The sequence below is a fragment of the Thalassophryne amazonica genome, chromosome 17 (genome assembly GCF_902500255.1).
Source record: "Thalassophryne amazonica chromosome 17, fThaAma1.1, whole genome shotgun sequence".
Lineage (NCBI taxonomy): Eukaryota > Metazoa > Chordata > Actinopteri > Batrachoidiformes > Batrachoididae > Thalassophryne > Thalassophryne amazonica.
In genome coordinates this window covers 12254132-12273645 of record NC_047119.1, presented here as the reverse complement: position 1 = coordinate 12273645, position 19514 = coordinate 12254132, and the positions used below count along the sequence as shown (strand labels likewise).

The 19514-nt window shown below is 40.0% G+C and overlaps 1 protein-coding gene across 7 annotated transcripts in view; it reads left to right on the top strand.

The window, feature by feature from the left end:
- dab2ipb (DAB2 interacting protein b) overlaps nucleotides 1-19514 on the top strand; it is a 516250-nt gene that overhangs the window by 202113 nt on the left and 294623 nt on the right. For 5 of the 7 annotated variants that reach the window (XM_034193050.1, XM_034193052.1, XM_034193047.1 and 2 more), the window contains exon 2: nucleotides 10282-10403. In XM_034193050.1, the coding sequence (XP_034048941.1) occupies nucleotides 10317-10403 (87 nt within the window). In that variant the 5' untranslated portion in view covers nucleotides 10282-10316. Of the gene's footprint in view, nucleotides 1-10281; nucleotides 10404-19514 lie in introns of those variants that run through there. The other 2 variants (XM_034193048.1, XM_034193055.1) reach the window with 1 other exon arrangement.

Sequence of the window (19514 nt, the reverse complement as noted above, 5' to 3'; positions counted from 1 at the left end):
TATCCAATCTAGTAATTTTGGCACCCCTAGTAATTTAGATTTTTTTATTACATTTGTTTCATTGATCAGCTTCTCTCCCCCTGCCATCCCCTCATTACCCCATCCCCGTAGAGACGGTGCCTGCTCCCAGACCACCAATAACCAGCAAAAATCTATTTAAGCATAAAAATTCAAAAAGAAAAAATAATATAGCACCTTCAACTGCACCACAGACTAAAACAGTTAAATGTGGTCTATTAAACATTAGGTCTCTCTCTTCTAAGTCCCTGTTAGTAAATTATATAATAATTGATCAACATATTGATGTATTCTGCCTTACAGAAACCTGGTTACAGCAGGATGAATATGTTAGTTTAAATGAGTCAACACCCCCGAGTCACACTAACTGCCAGAATGCTCGTAGCACGGGCTGAGGCGGAGGATTAGCAGCAATCTTCCATTCCAGCTTATTAATTAATCAAAAAACCAGACAGAGCTTTAATTCATTTGAAAGCTTGACTCTTAGTCTTGTCCATCCAAATTGGAAGTCCCAAAAACCAGTTTTATTTGTTATTATCTATCGTCCACCTGGTCGTTACTGTGAGTTTCTCTGTGAATTTTCAGACCTTTTGTCTGACTTAGTGCTTAGCTCAGATAAGATAATTATAGTGGGCGATTTTAACATCCACACAGATGCTGAGAATGACAGCCTCAACACTGCATTTAATCTATTATTAGACTCAATTGGCTTTGCTCAAAATGTAAATGAGTCCACCCACCACTTTAATCATATCTTAGATCTTGTTCTGACTTATGGTATGGAAATTGAAGACTTAACAGTATTCCCTGAAAACTCCCTTCTGTCTGATCATTTCTTAATAACATTTACATTTACTCTGATGGACTACCCAGCAGTGGGGAATAAGTTTCATTACACTAGAAGTCTTTCAGAAAGCGCTGTAACTAGGTTTAAGGATATGATTCCTTCTTTATGTTCTCTAATGCCATATACCAACACAGTGCAGAGTAGCTACCTAAACTCTGTAAGTGAGATAGAGTATCTCGTCAATAGTTTTACATCCTCATTGAAGACAACTTTGGATGCTGTAGCTCCTCTGAAAAAGAGAGCTTTAAATCAGAATTGCCTGACTCCGTGGTATAACTCACAAACTCGCAGCTTAAAGCAGATAACCCGTAAATTGGAGAGGAAATGGCGTCTCACTAATTTAGAAGATCTTCACTTAGCCTGGAAAAAGAGTCTGTTGCTCTATAAAAAAGCCCTCCGTAAAGCTAGGACATCTTACTACTCATCACTAATTGAAGAAAATAACAACCCCAGGTAGCCAGGCTGACAGAGTCAGAGCTCTATTGAGCCGAGTATTCCTTTAACTTTAACTAGTAATGACTTCATGACTTTCTTTGCTAATAAAATTTTAACTATTAGAGAAAAAATTACTCATAACCATCCCAAAGACGTATCGTTATCTTTGGCTGCTTTCAGTGATGCCGGTATTTGGTTAGACTCTTTCTCTCCGATTGTTCTGTCTGAGTTATTTTCATTAGTTACTTCATCCAAACCATCAACATGTCTATTAGACCCCATTCCTACCAGGCTGCTCAAGGAAGCCCTACCATTATTTAATGCTGACCCAGCTATCTTAGCTAATTATAGGCCAATCTCCAACCTTCCATTTCTCTCAAAAATTCTTGAAAGGGTAGTTGTAAAACAGCTAACTGATCATCTGCAGAGGAATGGTCTATTTGAAGAGTTTCAGTCAGGTTTTAGAATTCATCATAGTACAGAAACAGCATTAGTGAAGGTTACAAATGATCTTCTTATGGCCTCAGACAGTGGACTCATCTCTGTGCTTGTTCTGTTAGACCTCAGTGCTGCTTTTGATACTGTTGACCATAAAATTTTATTACAGAGATTAGCGCATGCCATAGGTATTAAAGGCACTGCGCTGCGGTGGTTTGAATCATATTTATCTAATAGATTACAATTTGTTCATGTAAATGGGGAATCTTCTTCACAGACTAAGGTCAGTTATGGAGTTCCACAAGGTTCTGTGCTAGGACCAATTTTATTCACTTCATACATCCTTCCCTTAGGCAGTATTATTAGACGGCATTGCTTAAATTTTCATTGTTACGCAGATGATACCCAGCTTTATCTATCCATGAAGCCAGAGGACACACACCAATTAGCTAAACTGCAGGATTGTCTTACAGACATAAAGACATGGATGACCTCTAATTTCCTGCTTTTAAACTCAGATAAAACTGAAGTTATTGTACTTGGCCCCACAAATCTTAGAAACATGGTGTCTAACCAGATCCTTACTCTGGATGGCATTACCCTGACCTCTAGTAATACTGTGAGAAATCTTGGAGTCATTTTTGATCAGGATATGTCATTCAAAGCGCATATTAAACAAATATGTAGGACTGCTTTTTTGCATTTACGCAATATCTCTAAAATTAGAAAGGTCTTGTCTCAGAGTGATGCTGAAAAACTAATTCATGCATTTATTTCCTCTAGGCTGGACTATTGTAATTCATTATTATCAGGTTGTCCTAAAAGTTTCCTGAAAAGCCTTCAGTTAATTCAAAATGCTGCAGCTAGAGTGCTAACAGGGACTAGAAGGAGAGAGCATATCTCACCCATATTGGCCTCTCTTCATTGGCTTCCTGTTAATTCTAGAATAGAATTTAAAATTCTTCTTCTTACTTATAAGGTTTTGAATAATCAGGTCCCATCTTATCTTAGGGACCTCATAGTACCATATCACCCCAATAGAGCGCTTCGCTCTCTGACTGCAGGCTTACTTGTAGTTCCTAGGGTTTGTAAGAGTAGAATGGGAGGCAGAGCCTTCAGCTTTCAGGCTCCTCTCCTGTGGAACCAGCTCCCAATTCAGATCAGGGAGACAGACACCCTCTCTACTTTTAAGATTAGGCTTAAAACTTTCCTTTTTGCTAAAGCTTATAGTTAGGGCTGGATCAGGTGACCCTGAACCATCCCTTAGTTATGCTGCTATAGACTTAGACTGCTGGGGGGTTCCCATGATGCACTGAGTGTTTCTTTCTCTTTTTGCTCTGTATGCACCACTCTGCATTTAATCATTAGTGATTGATCTCTGCTCCCCTCCACAGCATGTCTTTTTCCTGGTTCTCTCCCTCAGCCCCAACCAGTCCCAGCAGAAGACTGCCCCTCCCTGAGCCTGGTTCTGCTGGAGGTTTCTTCCTGTTAAAAGGGAGTTTTTCCTTCCCACTGTCGCCAAGTGCTTGCTCACAGGGGGTCGTTTTGACCGTTGGGGTTTTTACGTAGTTATTGTATGGCTTTGCCTTACAATATAAAGTGCCTTGGGGCAACTGTTTGTTGTGATTTGGTGCTATATAAATAAAATTGATTGATTGATTGATCGCCTCATCTGATGTTTATTGTATGCAGGGATTAACAATATTTAAAATGCATATTTGCATGTTCATGACAAATTCTGAAGCCCCCCCACACACACACACACAAAACAGTTAATATTTGTAGCCCTGCAAAAAATAAAAAACCTGCGCTGCCGCTGTTACAGCTCAGAAAAACAAATTTAAAAAAGAACCGTTGCAGGTGGTTGACTCACCAGACTGCTCAGAAGGTCTTATTTTGATGTCAAAGCAGCACACTGTTTGTTGTCATGGTCTGTGTTGATGTTCGGCTCAGAACTGTTCCTGTTAGGATGCGATCCAGTGTCTATCTGCACAGCAGGATGCGCTCCTCCACCTCCTCCTCCTCTGTTCCTTCTTCATTTCCACTGTGCACTAATTCAGTCAACAAGCCTCTTTAACAGCAGACAGCTAATTGGCTAAGCTATATGAGCTAATAGGTTCACACAAAAGTATCCCATTCTGTTGTCACTTGTGTGGCGTATCTGCATTTGGACCATGACTAATAAACAGGAACAATTATTCCACATTTTTTTTTTGGTCCAATTAAAAACGGTAATAAAGTACTGAAGCACAAGATATGACAACAGTCCTCGTTAAAGCTACTATAGACAGAAAGAAATGCTAAATGCACATAGAGGCACACCATTCATATGTTTCTCTTCTGGTACAAAAATTAAAACCTATCCTTATTGTTAAGTATCCTTATAAATATCGTTATACAACACTGATTTATAACCATTGTTTTACATTTAATTTATTTTCATTTATATCGCACAAAATCGCCTATATAGCGCCAAATTGGCTCAAGGCACTTCACACAAGTAAGGTCTAACCTTTCCAACTCCCAGAGCGACAGTGATAAGGAAAAACTCCCTCTGAGGAAGAAACCTCAAGCAGACCAGACTCAAAGGGGTGACCCTCTGCTTGGGCTTTACATTAGCATTGATATTCATAGGCTTTGGAAAATCATATACATGTACCCCATCACTAGGCACTAGAATTTTTATGCACACTGGCCAACAAATCCCTTTATTTGGTGGCCTGAATGCATTTTTGGTGGCCCAAATGTAGGCTTGCTTCAAAAACAATTCACAAAAGGCAGTTTCATGCAAGTTCACCCTTTCCTTAACTGCAATACAGTCATTAACACAATGAATTCAATTTAACTTAACACAAGTTTTTTTTTTTTTTTTTTTTTTGTAATTTTGTGTGATGTCACTACAAGGTGTGCAGCCAAGCACTGTAAGTGTTGTTCACTTTTCCGGTGAAGTGTAGTATGTGTTTCCTGAAGGCTTTGTTCCCAATGAGGAATAAGCTTGACTTCTCAGCTAGTTGAGGAAACTGTCTGAACACTGCAGAAAATCTTGTCCTTAGATGTGCCAAGTTCCAGCCATTTCAACAGCTGTTTCCCTTCACGCCTACATTTTCATGTTCTCATTGTTGTTGTTGTTTTGTAAAAGTCTGCCTTTTGTGTTTCAAGTTGTGCGATCACACCTGCACCTGCAGTTTGAGTAGACTTGGTAAACCCATACTTAAATAGACCCAACATATTGGACACTACTAACTGGCCAGCAATGAATACTGTAGTCGCATAAAACTGCTTGCTGACAGTAATCTTACCATACAGTTTGCCATTTTTTGGCACAAAAATGGGGGTTTTGATTTGTTTTTCAGATTTAACCGAAACCAATGAATAATTTTAACTGATGAACATTTACTCTTGGGCAGTGTTGGCACAGTTACATTGGGAAGTTACTTTATTCATTATTTATACGCTTACATTATAAAGTTACTTTATACAGTTACATCATTAGTAGCCGCAGACAAATGTAACAATGTAACTACTAATCTAACTTGGTTATTTTTAAGACTGCGTACTCAGCAAAGTAACTGTTAGTTACTTTTCCATTTAGTTACTTTGCTGATTACTCAATCTTAAGAGTAACCAAATTAGATTACTAGTGACCCTATTAGTTGCGATAAAGTACCTGTATAAAGCTGCTGAAGAAGTAAATGTATAAAGTAACTTTTCATAGTAACTGGCAACACTGCTCTTGAGGAAAAAGTCATACTGTCTTGGTACATAACATTAACAGTAGCTCAAAAAAAAAAAAAAAAATTTTACAACGCAGTGTACTTGAAACCATTAAGAACGTATATTTGAAAATTATTTTATCAAATAAACTTAAGTAAAGCTCAAGTTTGCTTCTTAATAATTTGTGTTATATTTGTAAGTGTACTATTTCAATACTTCTTGGGACTGAATTGGCCAACTATTTAGTTCATAAAAGTATACTTGTGGGTGTAGTAAAGATCGAGTACACAACTAGTTTAGTTTTACAGCACATGTTAATTTATAAGTAAGAGTGATATAGTTGTAGCTCACTTCTTATTTTGTGAAAGGCCACTTAACCGAAGGACATCAGTGATTTTCTGGTCTGACTGGGATTTGAGCCAAGCATGTTGTTGTTGCAAGCACACTCCCTAACTCCAAGACCACAAAGAGCTGGTATTTTATGTGTTACCTGAAGATGCTTGCTTCTTTTAGCTACATGTATAAGCCACTATGAGTAAAGTTGTCACTTTACCCAAGTATACTGAGGCCTTCGACTATTCTTGTGAGTATACACCAAATATACTTAGTTACTTAATTTTTTGCTATACTTGTCAGTATAAACTATATAGTATACGATAAAGTATACTTACGTAAAGTATAATCTGTTCAGTATATATCTGGTAAGTACATAACTAGTAAACTGAAAGTATACTCACTTGTGTTTAGTTTAAAAGAGGTACAAAGATAATTAACTTCTGTTTTTACAGGAAGGGGAAAACATGGTGGCACAAACAAAGAGTTATGAACGTTCACCCACCAAACAATATAACGTCTTAAGCCGTGTGCCTGTGCGAACTAGTATCTCGCATTGATGGCTATCTGGAAGCTGTGCTCGTACATCGTCCACATTCCTCTTGGGCGTGTCCAGATCTGTTGCTTACACCATCTTTGACTCCAGAAAACAGTTTTAGAGATGAAAAGCATTTTACTCATGATGGAGGAGGTAATATGATGATACATTTGTGGTCCCAATTTAAAGTGAGCAGAATAATTATAGAATAATAGAATAATAAAGAATTACTGGGCAAATGTTCATTTTAGTACTTCCAATGTGTCTATACAGGTCCGTACTCTTGAAGTGTTATTTTAACACTTTTTAAAAGTTTTATCTCAAAACCATAATGGATTAAATAGTTAACTGTGCAGAGTTGTAATTTTAAAATAAAATAAAATGTCAACACTACAACAAGTGCTAAGACTTTCACAACAAAACAGCTTTGCAGGTTAGAATTTACTCTACCTGGACTACATTGTTTCACACTCCAAATGGAACAGAGACTCTATCACAATTTCAATTTCAATTTATTTTCATTTATATAGCACCAAATCACAACAAAGTTGCCTCAAGGTGCTTCACACAAGTAAGGTCTAACCTTACCACTCCCCACAGCAACTGTGGTAAGGAAAAACTCCCTCTGATGATTTGAGGAAGAAACCTAAAGCAGACCAGACTGGCTCACTGCTTGGGCCATGCTATCAACACAATACAGGAAATTAGGAAATTTTGGGAGATTTTGGGAGTCCATGCTGGTGCACAAGATGGGAGGCCTGCAGTAGAAAATACTCACTCCCATCTCTGGATGGAGCCGCACCTTAAACAGAGAGAAAAAACAGAATCAGGCGGTACAAAGACAACAATTCAGTATAATTTATCAGCATTTAGCAACAAGAAAAACAGAAGAAATAATAAGGTGATCACCGGCCACTAGCCCTAAGCTTCACTTAAAGACCCTGACTTTAGCTAAAGTTGAAGCCGTGACCTCAACTTTATTAATTCAAGAAGTGAAATCAACTTTGTCTTCATAAAAATGACTCTTATTAGAGATTTACAATTGGTCAGTTCCCCTTTCCGTCAATATGTGATAACCTGGGTACCCTCATCATATCATTTATTGCATTCGATATGGTGTAAACATGCAGTCGTGTCTTTTCTCTCTTTTAATATTCAGATCTATCTGCTTTACTCTGGCATCATTCATTGACACAGGATGGAACATTTATGTAAATTTGGCTTCTGGTTCTGATTCATGGATGTGGTTATAGATAGGGTTTCCCTGCACGTTATTAAATGACATAAAGGAGCTACCCAATTTGTTGCATATTGACCTTCGGACATAACAACGGTTTTGCTTCAAAATATGATGAGTTGGAAGTGACTGTTTTGGTTTTAGCTCATTTGATTTCCTCTATAATGGAGTTTCTATAAATCAATTTGCATTGAGAACAAATATAGTTCTGGTAGGAAAAACTGTTGGTAAGCAGAAGGGTTGGTCAATTAACACTCTTAGAGTACCCTGTGTTTCGCCCACTGACTGCTGGGATAAGGTTCAACCCCCCTGTGACCCTTGACTGGAATAAGCAGCTTTGGGAAAGTGAGGGATAGATGAATTTCCCATGTACCAAAGGTGGGAGGAAGTCATGAAACTGCAAAGGCCAAGTCAGCTTGAATGTCGTGTTGACGGCTGACCAAAGAACCACAAGAAAGAATAGCAATTCAGATTAATTGTGGCCAAGTTATGCTTAAAAAAAAAATACAAATTTGTGATTTTTGAAGGTCAGCCAAGAATTTATATACAATTAATCATGGCTACCTTGTGCCTCTGGCTTTTTTTTTTTTTTTTTTTTTGACATCTTGTACAGTTTTTGAGATATCATGGTTGGATGACCAAACAAAATTGCAATATATCTCCACAGTTGGTGGGCTTCACCCACCAGTGTACTTAACATATTGCTTTTGAATATTAAAACTTGCTCACCATAGTCTCATTTGCCCTTCCTCCACCCTGCAAACTTTTACATCTCACCTTCTAGTTAATGGAGCTCAGCTTGAAACTCTGTTTCAGACAGCGTAGACAGCCAGGTCAGGTGAACTGGGGATTGGGAGGTTTAATACAGATATCCAATCAGACAGTCTGCTGCAGTCTCCTCTGTGGCTGAAGATAATATCCAGGCTAACTTACGAAATGTCAAGATAGGTTTAAAAAAAAAAAATCTGTTGTTGTACACTTTTACATGCACATTATTTGAGTTATCTCCATCAAGGTTTTTGTTCCAATGTCTGTTTTGGAGGCTTACATAATAAAAAGGAATTAATTTATTTAAAATAAATCTAGTGAAGTTGTGGAACATGAATCAAGAAAAAAACAATTCAATCTTGATATAGATCATCCTCAAGGTGACAAAACCAGGATTTTTTAAATTGCTTTCATTAAATGTGTTATAATTGGCACTTTAATTATTAGTACAGTTGCGAAAACCTGTTTTCTGTGCAAAGATTTACTGGCTGATGATGTTCTGTGCAGACAATGAAGCAACACTCCCTCTGTGCTCTGAGCTTTTTCTTTCCCCTGTTTACATTTTTGGCCAGGCTTCACGTGCATGTTTACTGCATGCGAGTCCTGCCCTGTGAAACTGAACTTCTATTTATAACGAAATATATACTCAGATATATAAGATATACTCAGTACTCACTGAATAAATGTTTTTTGTCAAAGATGTTGGCCAGCTGTGAATTTCCACAAGTATGTTGAGAAATCACAGTTTGAAGTTAAAAGTGGCTATGACAAAGAACATGGTCAGGCTCAATTCTGCATACATTCAGCTTTTCCCACAAAAAGAGCTGTTAGACTTGTTAAAAGGCTGCATGCTGTTCCTTGTGACTGATGCGGGGGAACGGAGAACATGTTTGACGAAGAGAAGCCCAGGAGGGAAGCTTTATTTCCATTCTGGCATGATGCAAGATTGACAACTGGCAGAGTAATAATTCATCGAACCTTTTATATGATGAGATTGGGTAATTTTGTAGATCAAAAGACAGCACTCAAGACCAAAGAGCAGGAATCAGGATACAAGGTCAGTGACTGGAATTAAAGATCGTGTTCATCTTGTTATAGTTCAGCAAACATGATTTGAAGTCAGCAATATGATCAAAGACGAGTGCTCAGCATAAAAAAACAGTACTAAAGATGAGAGAATAAGAACAAAGATCACGATCACAAACCAGCAATCAGAAACAGAGATGAGGATCGGGATCAAGGTCAGGCTAAGGTTTAAAGGTGATAGCTTTGGATCCCATTCAGTACTTTAACATTTCCCATAATCCCCCTGGCGGCCCCCTATGCTCCCCAGAATGCACCGTGGAGCCAGCAGAGTTCCAAGCGCATGTAAATAATGGCTAGTGAGGATGTGGTTGGCGTTGATCTAGCGAGTTCATGGGCGATTATGATGATGACACATTCTCCCATTTTGAGAAAGTTATCTAGAGGAGGGGTAGCACCTGTGATGGACTTCTGCCGTGCACTGATGTTGTCATGTTGTCCACACTTCACAAGGTTTATTTACATTCTGCACTGAACTGACATCTCGCGTGGATTACGAGCCGCGAGATTCACAACTGCGAAACAGTGAATGTTTGCCTGTCTTCAGAGTAACTTTGGTTGAAATCCAAATGGTGATCTAGATCTGAGTGATGAAGTTGTTTTTCATACTGGTGTGGTCCACGAGAATGAACTCATGATTGGCCCAAGCAGAGGGTCACCCCTTTGAGTCTGGGCTGCTTGAGGTTTCTTCCTCAGGGGGAGTTTTTCCTTACCACTGTTGCTCTGGAGGTTAGTAAGGTTAGACCTTACTTGTGTGAAGCACCTTGAGGTAACTCTGTGATTTGGCGCTATATAAATGAAAATAAATTGAAATTGGAAATGATTGGTCGTCTTTCTCACTTTAGACTTAACTGCTTTGTCTGATTGCAGAATCTCCACCGGAGAGAACAGGGCGCCGACGCAGCATGCCAGGCAGCTCCTCGGACAAAAGCACACCCACCATGGAGCCTCCGTCCACCACCACCACGCCTTTCAGAGTCACCGTGAGTACTGTGAGTTGGGTTTAGCACGCCGTCTCTGTCTTCTACATTTGTTTTGTCACTCCACCCTATTTTCTTTGAGCATATTTCTCTGACTTTAAGTAAGAAGTCTGTCAGGAATGACTCACTGCGAACAGAAGGAGGATCTGGCGTCCATATGGACCTGTGCCAATCTGTTTCTCATTTCCGTCAAATGTTGGAACAGGGCCTTTGATGTGTAGCATCGCCAGATCCAGGATGACATTTGGTGAATTTCTTCATGCGTTTCATCGTCAATAACATAAATAGAAGCAGACTTCCACTTTCACAATCACTCGTTCCATTTAACACTGTCTCTCTCTTTTTCTTTCATCTGGCTCTAATTGAATCAAGCCTGCTTTCTGTCATGTTTAATTCAATAGATAAACAGCCAGTTCATGAAGCAAAAACATGTCACAATGACTCATCAATTTTAAGCTAATTAGCAATGCATATTTCCATTAATAAATGATAAGAGGGGAGATGATGACCCGGAGGTGAACCGTTCCATGTTTGACCAACAGGAAGGGTTGTGGTGTAACAAAGTAAAAATACTTCTTTGCAGCACTTAGGTGTTTTGGAGTACTTTACTTGTGTTCTTTTATACTTGACTCAACTTTCACCTTTGGCCAAGTGGTTAGTGCTCTTGGTTTCACTGTGAAAGGTTCCCGGTTCAAACCCCACACCTGCCACATTTCTCCATATAATGTGAAGTTGTGTCAGGAAGGGCATCTGGTGTAAAATCTTGTGCCAACTCAACATGCAGATCCACCTTGGATATGCTGTGGCAGCCCCAAGTGGGGAAAAAAACCCCAAAACAAAACAAGGGAGCAGTAGAAGGCACTTACTTTGTATAGTTTCACTACTCATGCAGGATTACGGCTTGTGGCAGAATTGGTTTTGGTCCTATGCTTGGGAGTCAGCCAAGAACAAGGAGTTTTGACGTTGAGAAAAATAATTTAAAAGTCAAGATCACAGATCAGAATTTTGGCCCAGTGCCTATATGCAAGCAACGCACATGCTAGTGTATGCACAGACTGTGCAGGGACTGTAACCTTTTTTATTTAAAGTTTATAATTTAATATGGATGCACATTCATGAACTGCCCAGCAGGTGTCAGTGTTCAGTAGGTGGCAGAACAGTACATTATGTTGTCCTTTTCATGTTTCTTTATTTATTTATATGTACTTTTCATTATTATTTATTATTATATATACTTTTGCTTGAGCCGCTTGGGTGGGTAGGGAGAGTTCCCATGGGATAAAAAAAAAAAGCTTTTCAACCTACCATCCCTGGTTCTCAAGACCAGGCACCTAAGTGGCTCTACTCTACTCTTTTCTACTCTTCTATTTTACTCTTCCTTTTTAAATATTTAGATATACCTTAGTATACTAGCATAGTTCCACCTTAGAATTGGAATATAATATATAAGATATACCTTACTGAATTTTCATGTGGACTCCTGAACAATGGATGTTTTAAATGATTCAAAATGATCTCGGAATATTGACTAATGCAGCAAGAACCAATGTCAAGCCAAGAACTTAGAATAGAACAAGGAATGGAAAGCGATAACAGAGCCTTGTAGCTTAGCTCTTCCTTCACCACAATGGTCTGGTACAGTGTTCACAAGCTCCCAGATACAGCTGTAATCCACCTGTCGATCTCATATGCTATCTTATCCCTGCTTATGGACAACATGGCGGAACTTCCCAATAATGCTGCCCTGACGTGGCAGGGACAATACATCCTTTTCCGTCAGACGACCATGGTCTTATATTTGGAGGTGCTGATCCTCATCACTGTCACTTCAAACACATTATCATACCTGCCCTCTACACACCAGTGGTCTCTGTCTGATGAAGCCAACGGAACCACATTATCCACGAAAAACAGAGATAGAATTCTGAGGTCACCAAACTGGACACCCTACTGTTGTCTTGAAATCCTGTCCATGAACAACATCCTGTACAACAGCCAGTGGGAACAGGTCTGACGCAGTGCTGAGAAAGCAGACACAGCTCCCACATTGGTTGTATAGAGACCAGATCACGAATCGGAGTGGTTCCAGTACCCCATACTCACACAGAATCCCAAACAGGCCACCTCAAGGGACCCAGTTTTATGCATTTTCCAAGTCCACAAAACACATTTAGACTGGTTGGTCATACTGTTGAGTCCCTTCTAATATTCTTGCAAGTGTTAAGAGCTGGTCCATCATTCCACAAACAAGACAGAAAATTGTTCCTCCTGAATTTGTGGTTCAACTACTGGTCTAATCTCCTCTCTAATACCCTGGCATAGACTTTCCCAGGGACCAGGTTTACCAGTCCAGAGATACTGATTCAGAATTCCATGCAACATTATAGGTATATCAGCCATGACAGCCCAAAAACATCCACAGACTTCAGCATCTCAATGGAAATTGTGTCCACTCCAGTGACTTGCCACTGAAAAATGTATTGGCTACTTCATTGACTTAGCACTGCGGTTGATGACACCAGATCCACCTGAGTCTTCCATCCCTGCCTGCTCTGGGGAAGACATGCCAGTAGAGTTGAGGAGATCTTCAAAGAATTCCTTCTACCACTTGATAATATCCCCAGTCCAGGTAGGCAACTCACCACCCTTGCTCAACACAGAACTGAAGAACTGCCTCACTTTAGTCTTCTGACAGTTTGGCAGAAGCACTTTGAGACTGTCAGAAAGCCATTCTGCTTTGCCTCTCCAAACACCTCCCACACCTGGATTTTTACTCAGCAACCACTCCGGCCTGATCTCTTGTTTCTGGAGACCTCTGTGCCAACCAACCAGACACAAATGGTTTCCTTCTTCAGCCTAATGGATTCTGTTACCATCTGAACACAACTCAATGCAGCCATTTCAACAATGGTGGCCTCAAACATAGACAACTCTGATTCCATGTACCAAACCTCCCTCAGAATGAAGAAGTTCCTTCACATAAAAACCCTCACCACACGTTGAAATGTTCCAGTCAATTTTGACCTAGGTTGCTCTGGTGTCAAGAGTATTTATGAACATCCTTGCACTCAAAAAAAGGTGCTTGTTTGGGAAATAATATTTTGCCGTTGTTTATCTTCTTTGAAGACTGGGTAAATAGGCAAAATCAAATTTATTTTCTTAGTATTAGAGAATAAGTAAGTATACTCTATTTCTCTGTGCACACTCCTGTACAATAGGTGGTGGTATGGACTTCATGTCAGTTGGAAATCTGCATGTTTCATTGCAGTAGCAATGAAGGGTTTTGGCACATCACAGCCACATATTCTAGCTATTCTTCAGGTTTGGTTTTACTTTGTTCTGTTGTATAGTTCTACTCCTATTGTAATGTCTTTCTTTTCATGCAGACTCTGCAACAACATTGGAAATGGTGTTTCAGAAATTTTAAAATGTGTTGAAGCAGTATCTCAAGTTAGGCAACTGTAATAGCACAAAGGACGAAAGGCTTTTTCACCATCTGTAGCCAGCCACGTTCCATCTGTTCTTTTATTCTGGGGATACTTTCCCTTTCAGTTATGTATTTGGTCTTAAATTTTCTCACCAGGCATCATGCACACTAAGAAATGAAAGCAGAGCAATGTCCCAAAAGTGTACAAATGATTTGTCCCTTCAGTTGTACATTTGTGTTGTACAGAAATGATTACTGTATTTCACTGTATGTTTCCTGCAGTTGATAGCTCAACTCCTCTGGTTGGCTGATGCTAACGTGAGAGGCAGATTAGACATAACTGTGGCATTACCGAGGTAAAATAACTTTGTTTTTTTAGGATTGATCGGTGCATCAAAGTTCACCACAGTCGAATTACTTCATCATCATTAAGCATTTTTTTAATTGTGTTACAAGATGATACCGTTTAATGTTCTTGAGTTACTGTCTACTCAAGGGCAGGATGGACTAACTTACTCATCCACTTCTGCATGTTTGTGGTCCATGCCCTGTGATTTTACAAGCACAGAAAATTGTGAGTATTTTGTGGAATTGATTCATTTATGGTTACTATTAATTCAGTCTATATTATAATAGCCAAGTGGTGTGTGTGTGTGTGTGTGTGTGTGTGTGTGTGTGTGTGTGTGTGTGTGTGTGTGTGTGTGTGTGTGTGTGTGTGTGTGTGTGACATCGATTACTGCAAACCCGGGGAGAGCTGGCATTTGCCGTTTGACTTGCTTATGCATTTTGGATCAAGGATGAGCACTGTGAAAACAGAAACCAGCAAACAATGGACATTGTGCTGCAATGCATCATGGGAGTTTGGGTTTTGAGGTTTTAAATGTTGTTATTGTGGTTCACGTTAGTTTAACACTATTATTAGTGTTATTGATTTATTGTGTTTTGTAGTTCAATTGGTTTAGTCAGTTTAGTTAAGTGTTATGTTGCTGTTACCATGAGTGAGTTATTGTATCATGCCACTGTCTCTGTTTGTCAAATTAAAAGCATCTGCTTACAGCAGATTGCAGAAAAGACAAAAAGCTATGTGTGCGTGCATACATGTGTACATGCAATTTTGATAATGCACAAACTGTGGAGAACTAACATTTGCCATTTGGTATGCTTATGTATTTTGGGTCAAGGATGAATGGTGCCCAAACCAAACATTGATAGGATTAATATTTTAAGTGAAGCTACATATATTAGCTAACAACATTGAACAATGGACATTGATATTTATATTCTGGACTCACACGCTAATCCAGCAGGGAGAGACTGGGGTCAGGGTTGGATTCCTTAAAGTATTGGTTTAATCACTGTGGATTTAAAGCATTTAGGATCAGATCCTGAGGTTAGTGACAGGTTAATAATTTCCAATACAGCAGGCCCAAGTGTATGCCACAGGTCCTTAAACAGTTTTGTTGGTATAGGGTCAAAAAGACATGTTGTGCATTTAGCAGAAATGACAAGTTTTGTCATATCCAGTGAGACAATATCAAATTCAGTAAATCTAGGTGAGATGTCAGAGATGGCACCCACATCAGTAACATGGTGCCATGGTTCAACTAAGGCATGGTGGGATATATTAGACCCAATGTCATCTATTTTCTTTTCAAAGTAATCTAAGAAATCTTAAGCAGTATATGGACAGCAACTTACAAGTGGTTGTCCTTGAATAAGTGTTGCCACTGTGTCAAACTTTTAATTATATATGTTTTTGTTGATCAAATCACAGCAGTATACCTGTTTTGTAGCTGTTACTGCATGCTTGTAGTCCAGAATAACATTGTGCCATGAAAGGTGGAATACTTCTTGTTTTGAGGTATGCCATTTTCGCTCTAGACATCTAGACTTATGCTTGAGGCCACATAGATGATCAATGAACCAAAGACAGTATGTTATTGGGGGGGCATGGTTTTAGTGTAGGTGGAGCTATCATGTCCAATGTGCTTGTGAGCCCTGAGTTTAAGCTGTCCACAAGATTATCTACTGAATGATTATGTTCCAAAAATGATGCTGAATTATTAAGCAGTCTAGCTCCAAGTTCATTTGTAGTTGAGTCGTTGATGCATCACTCTGATGATAAGCGTCTTGTCCCAGCAGACAAGGCAATGAGACTGCAAACTTAATAAGTGAGTGATCTCGAACCACTGACGCAAGAGACACAATGTCAGGATTTGAGACAACAATACCAACAATCAGAATGTTAACTGCATGGATTATCAAATTAGAGATAAACTCACCAAATTCATCTAAGAATTCAGAATATGGGCCCTATGGTCTATAAATGGCAAAAAAGTAACATGGTTGATTTTATTCACCTGATCTTGTCTATATGTGGCATCCTGAGCAGAGCAGAGAGTCAAATGTTCAAACTAATTATTTTAGACACCCCAGGAGGCACTAAACCCACATTTATGAATAAAAGCAACACATCCACCTTGTTTTGTATCACAAGGGACATGACTAAATGTGTATGCAGGTGAGCACGTTTTGTGTAAGGGGCGGACAAAGGTAGGTTTCAGCCAGGTTTCACATAAATCAAGCATATCTATGTGGTATTCTATAATTAGATCATTTATCAACAGTGATTTTGAGGACAGTGACCTGATACTAATGAGACCTAAACTAAGGACATCACTAGGGTTGGCATTTTGACTGTCTGGACTCAGGGGTGTTTCCAGTGATATATTTAAGATGCTTCAGAACAGGTTTGGGTTTGTGAAGTTTCACACGGACTGAAGATAGCAGATGCATAATATTTCATGTTGCAGTAGCAGCCAGAGGGGCACCCTTAGTTTTAGTGCTATCTAGTGTAGTAATGAGCAACAAATTTGCAAAACATATCCCTCCATGCTTTTTATGACTACATCTGTGGGAACAGGTCAGAGTCTCAATATGAAAAATTTCCCTCTCTGGCACATAAACTAGGCTGTCACCATAATGGATTTCCTGCATTACTTTCCTCACTAGTCTAATGGATTCCACAGCCACATTAATAGTAGTCCCTGCAGGTTCTCTAATCGCTTGCTCTGTGACATGCTGTAGAATTCTAATGTTACCTTCCCTGTAGGACTCCACCTATGTTCGCAGATTAGATGGTGGCACTTTCACCAGTAGGGTGAAGGCTGTCCAGCATAAGCAACCACGGCAAAACCAGAAAGAGGGCCAGTTATCAAAACACTAAAGCCTTGCTGTCTGCAAAAGTGCACCAGCCTCCAATTCAAAGATATCACCCTGCTAAAAGCCTTATCATTTCCCCAAGAGGGGAGGGGACTAGAGACTATTCATTGATGCTGACAGGTCTTTCTGGCAAGGTCACAAGTCCTCTCTATGTCCATTATTGTGACCTCTGATTGTCACATCCTAACATTACTGGTGCCAACATGAATAACTCTGGCTTTTAACTAGTGTCATGGTCCTTTGGTCATCTGTCCTTATGAATAGTCAGCACCCTAAGGTGAGAGGCAGTGTCGCATCTGTAATCTGACTTTGTGGGTAATAGAATCCCCTATCCTTAACGCATTGCATTTTGGCCTGGAGATAGGGGTAGAAGTTACCTGTGGACTCGGAGGGCTAGCAATAGGCATATCAAGGCTGGAAAACAGTTCACAATTGGCAGCGGTGACAGTGAGCTGGGTATCAAACCTATTGATAATTATTTTGCCTAACAACAGTCCGAAAGCTGTCACCTTTAGCCGGATGAGCTAAACTATTGCTAATGGGCACGCTAGCCAACCTGACACTAAAAGACTCGTCTGGAGTGCCCACCTCTGAAAGGGCTACCCTGTCTTACAACATAGCGCAAGTTATTTTGAAGTGTTGTGGACTAAGAAAAGAATAAGCGAGTAGTGAAGGTTAGCACAAGCTAAGCACTAAAGAGAAGCTAGCCACTCCTAGGATTCACATGGCAGTAAATTAATTAGCTAAAATCCATAGCTGATGCCCTTAAAGACAAACAAAAGTAATGCACAGGTAACTAAAATACAAGGGATGATTACACCCTTGTGTTAAATAGAAAAGTGGCATTCAGTCTGGTTGCTGAAGAGTCAGTCTGTCCGGGAAGGAGGTCCAACTAGAAAGAAGCAGTTAGAAAGTATTAAATTACTATTAAAGACAAATATGAAGTTCTATATCATGTTTCTATTGGTCTTATGACTTTTGCCCTTGGATACTATTGACAGGTCAAACACATAAGAGTTTAACTCAAATAGTTTGGAGCTAACATGGGTTGAACACTGTAAAGCCGCGTTCACACCGCATGCGACGCGAGCAACGGCGGCAACAGGCTGCCATGTAATCCCTATGGAAGGACGTGTTGTGGCACCACAAAAGTTCAAGTCACACAACGCGACGCAATGGACGCGAATGAAGCAACACGAATGAAGCAATTTTGAGTGATTGGCGCATATCACATCGCGTCGCCCTGCTCCCCAAGTTGAAAAATCTGAATTTTTTTCATTTTGTTGCGCCACAGTGACTGGATATGTAGTGACGTGAAGATGTCTGGAGTTTATACTTGATGTGGACATGTCCTGTGTCTGGCAGCCACCCTGTGAGCAGGACTTATGACAGAGTTTGATGAGAGGAGAGCGAGCAGCACCGCAGCAGCAAGTTTTTTTTTCATGTGCACGCGCGAACGAATTGTCCGTGAAGATCATTTTATTAACTACACAGATGTATGATAAAATAAATGATGACTGGTTTATAACACAATGACGACAGAGTTTGAGGGGAGAGAGAGTGAGGAACCACAGCAGCAGCCAGTTTTTTTTTTTTTTTTGTTCGTATGTGCGCGCGAATGGGACAGGAGGTCCTTAAACTGCGTCCTGGAGAGGCAGAAGTACCGCTGAAAGCTGCCGTCATCCAGACGCAGCTCTTGCAGCAAATGATGAAACTCCCCGAATTGGGAACGTCTCATGAAGATGTTGTCGACCCAGCGGTGGCGCCACTGGCAACGTTTGTCGGCTTTCCACAACAAATACAGCACAGCACCTCGCTCCATGTGATCAAGGTCCGCTGTGTTGACTCGATGGCGAGCGGAATGGAAGCTCCTCCTATTTAATGACGCAGGCGAAGTTTCTCAGCGAAAGTTTCCACCCAAGCAGAGCGACACAAAGGCCAATGGTGGCATGTCCATCGCCAGGCGAGGGAAGCAAATTTGTGGCATTGTGTCACGTGCGGTGTGAACGCGGCATAAGGGTTGTGTGTTAGTCAAGGATCAAGTAGCTGAATTTTCGATGGAATTATCAACTGTCAAGGCCACACAGAACCATATCTTACTGTTACACTGACTCTCAATGAATTAATTTGCATGAATCTCTGTCAAACATGAAATGTGTGGGTGTTGCATTCTTTCAGTGTTCCTTCTTGTTACGAAATACACTGAGGTTTTATTTGAGTCCCTTGGGCTGAATGTCCTTGTCTTTAAAGTGTTCTTGTAGTTTAAAGTTTGATGTGTGACAGTGATTTGTTCAGGTTAGGTGTTTCAGTCACAACAGGGCTGACAGCTCTGTGCAGCCGTTCTGAACGGAGTGACACAGACAGCGCAGTCTAATTATTTTTAACGAATGGAACAGTCATTGAGAAAGCTCAGTTTGTCACAAAGTAAAAAGCTATAGCTCCTGATGAAACAAGATAGTGTAGGTATGTTGATG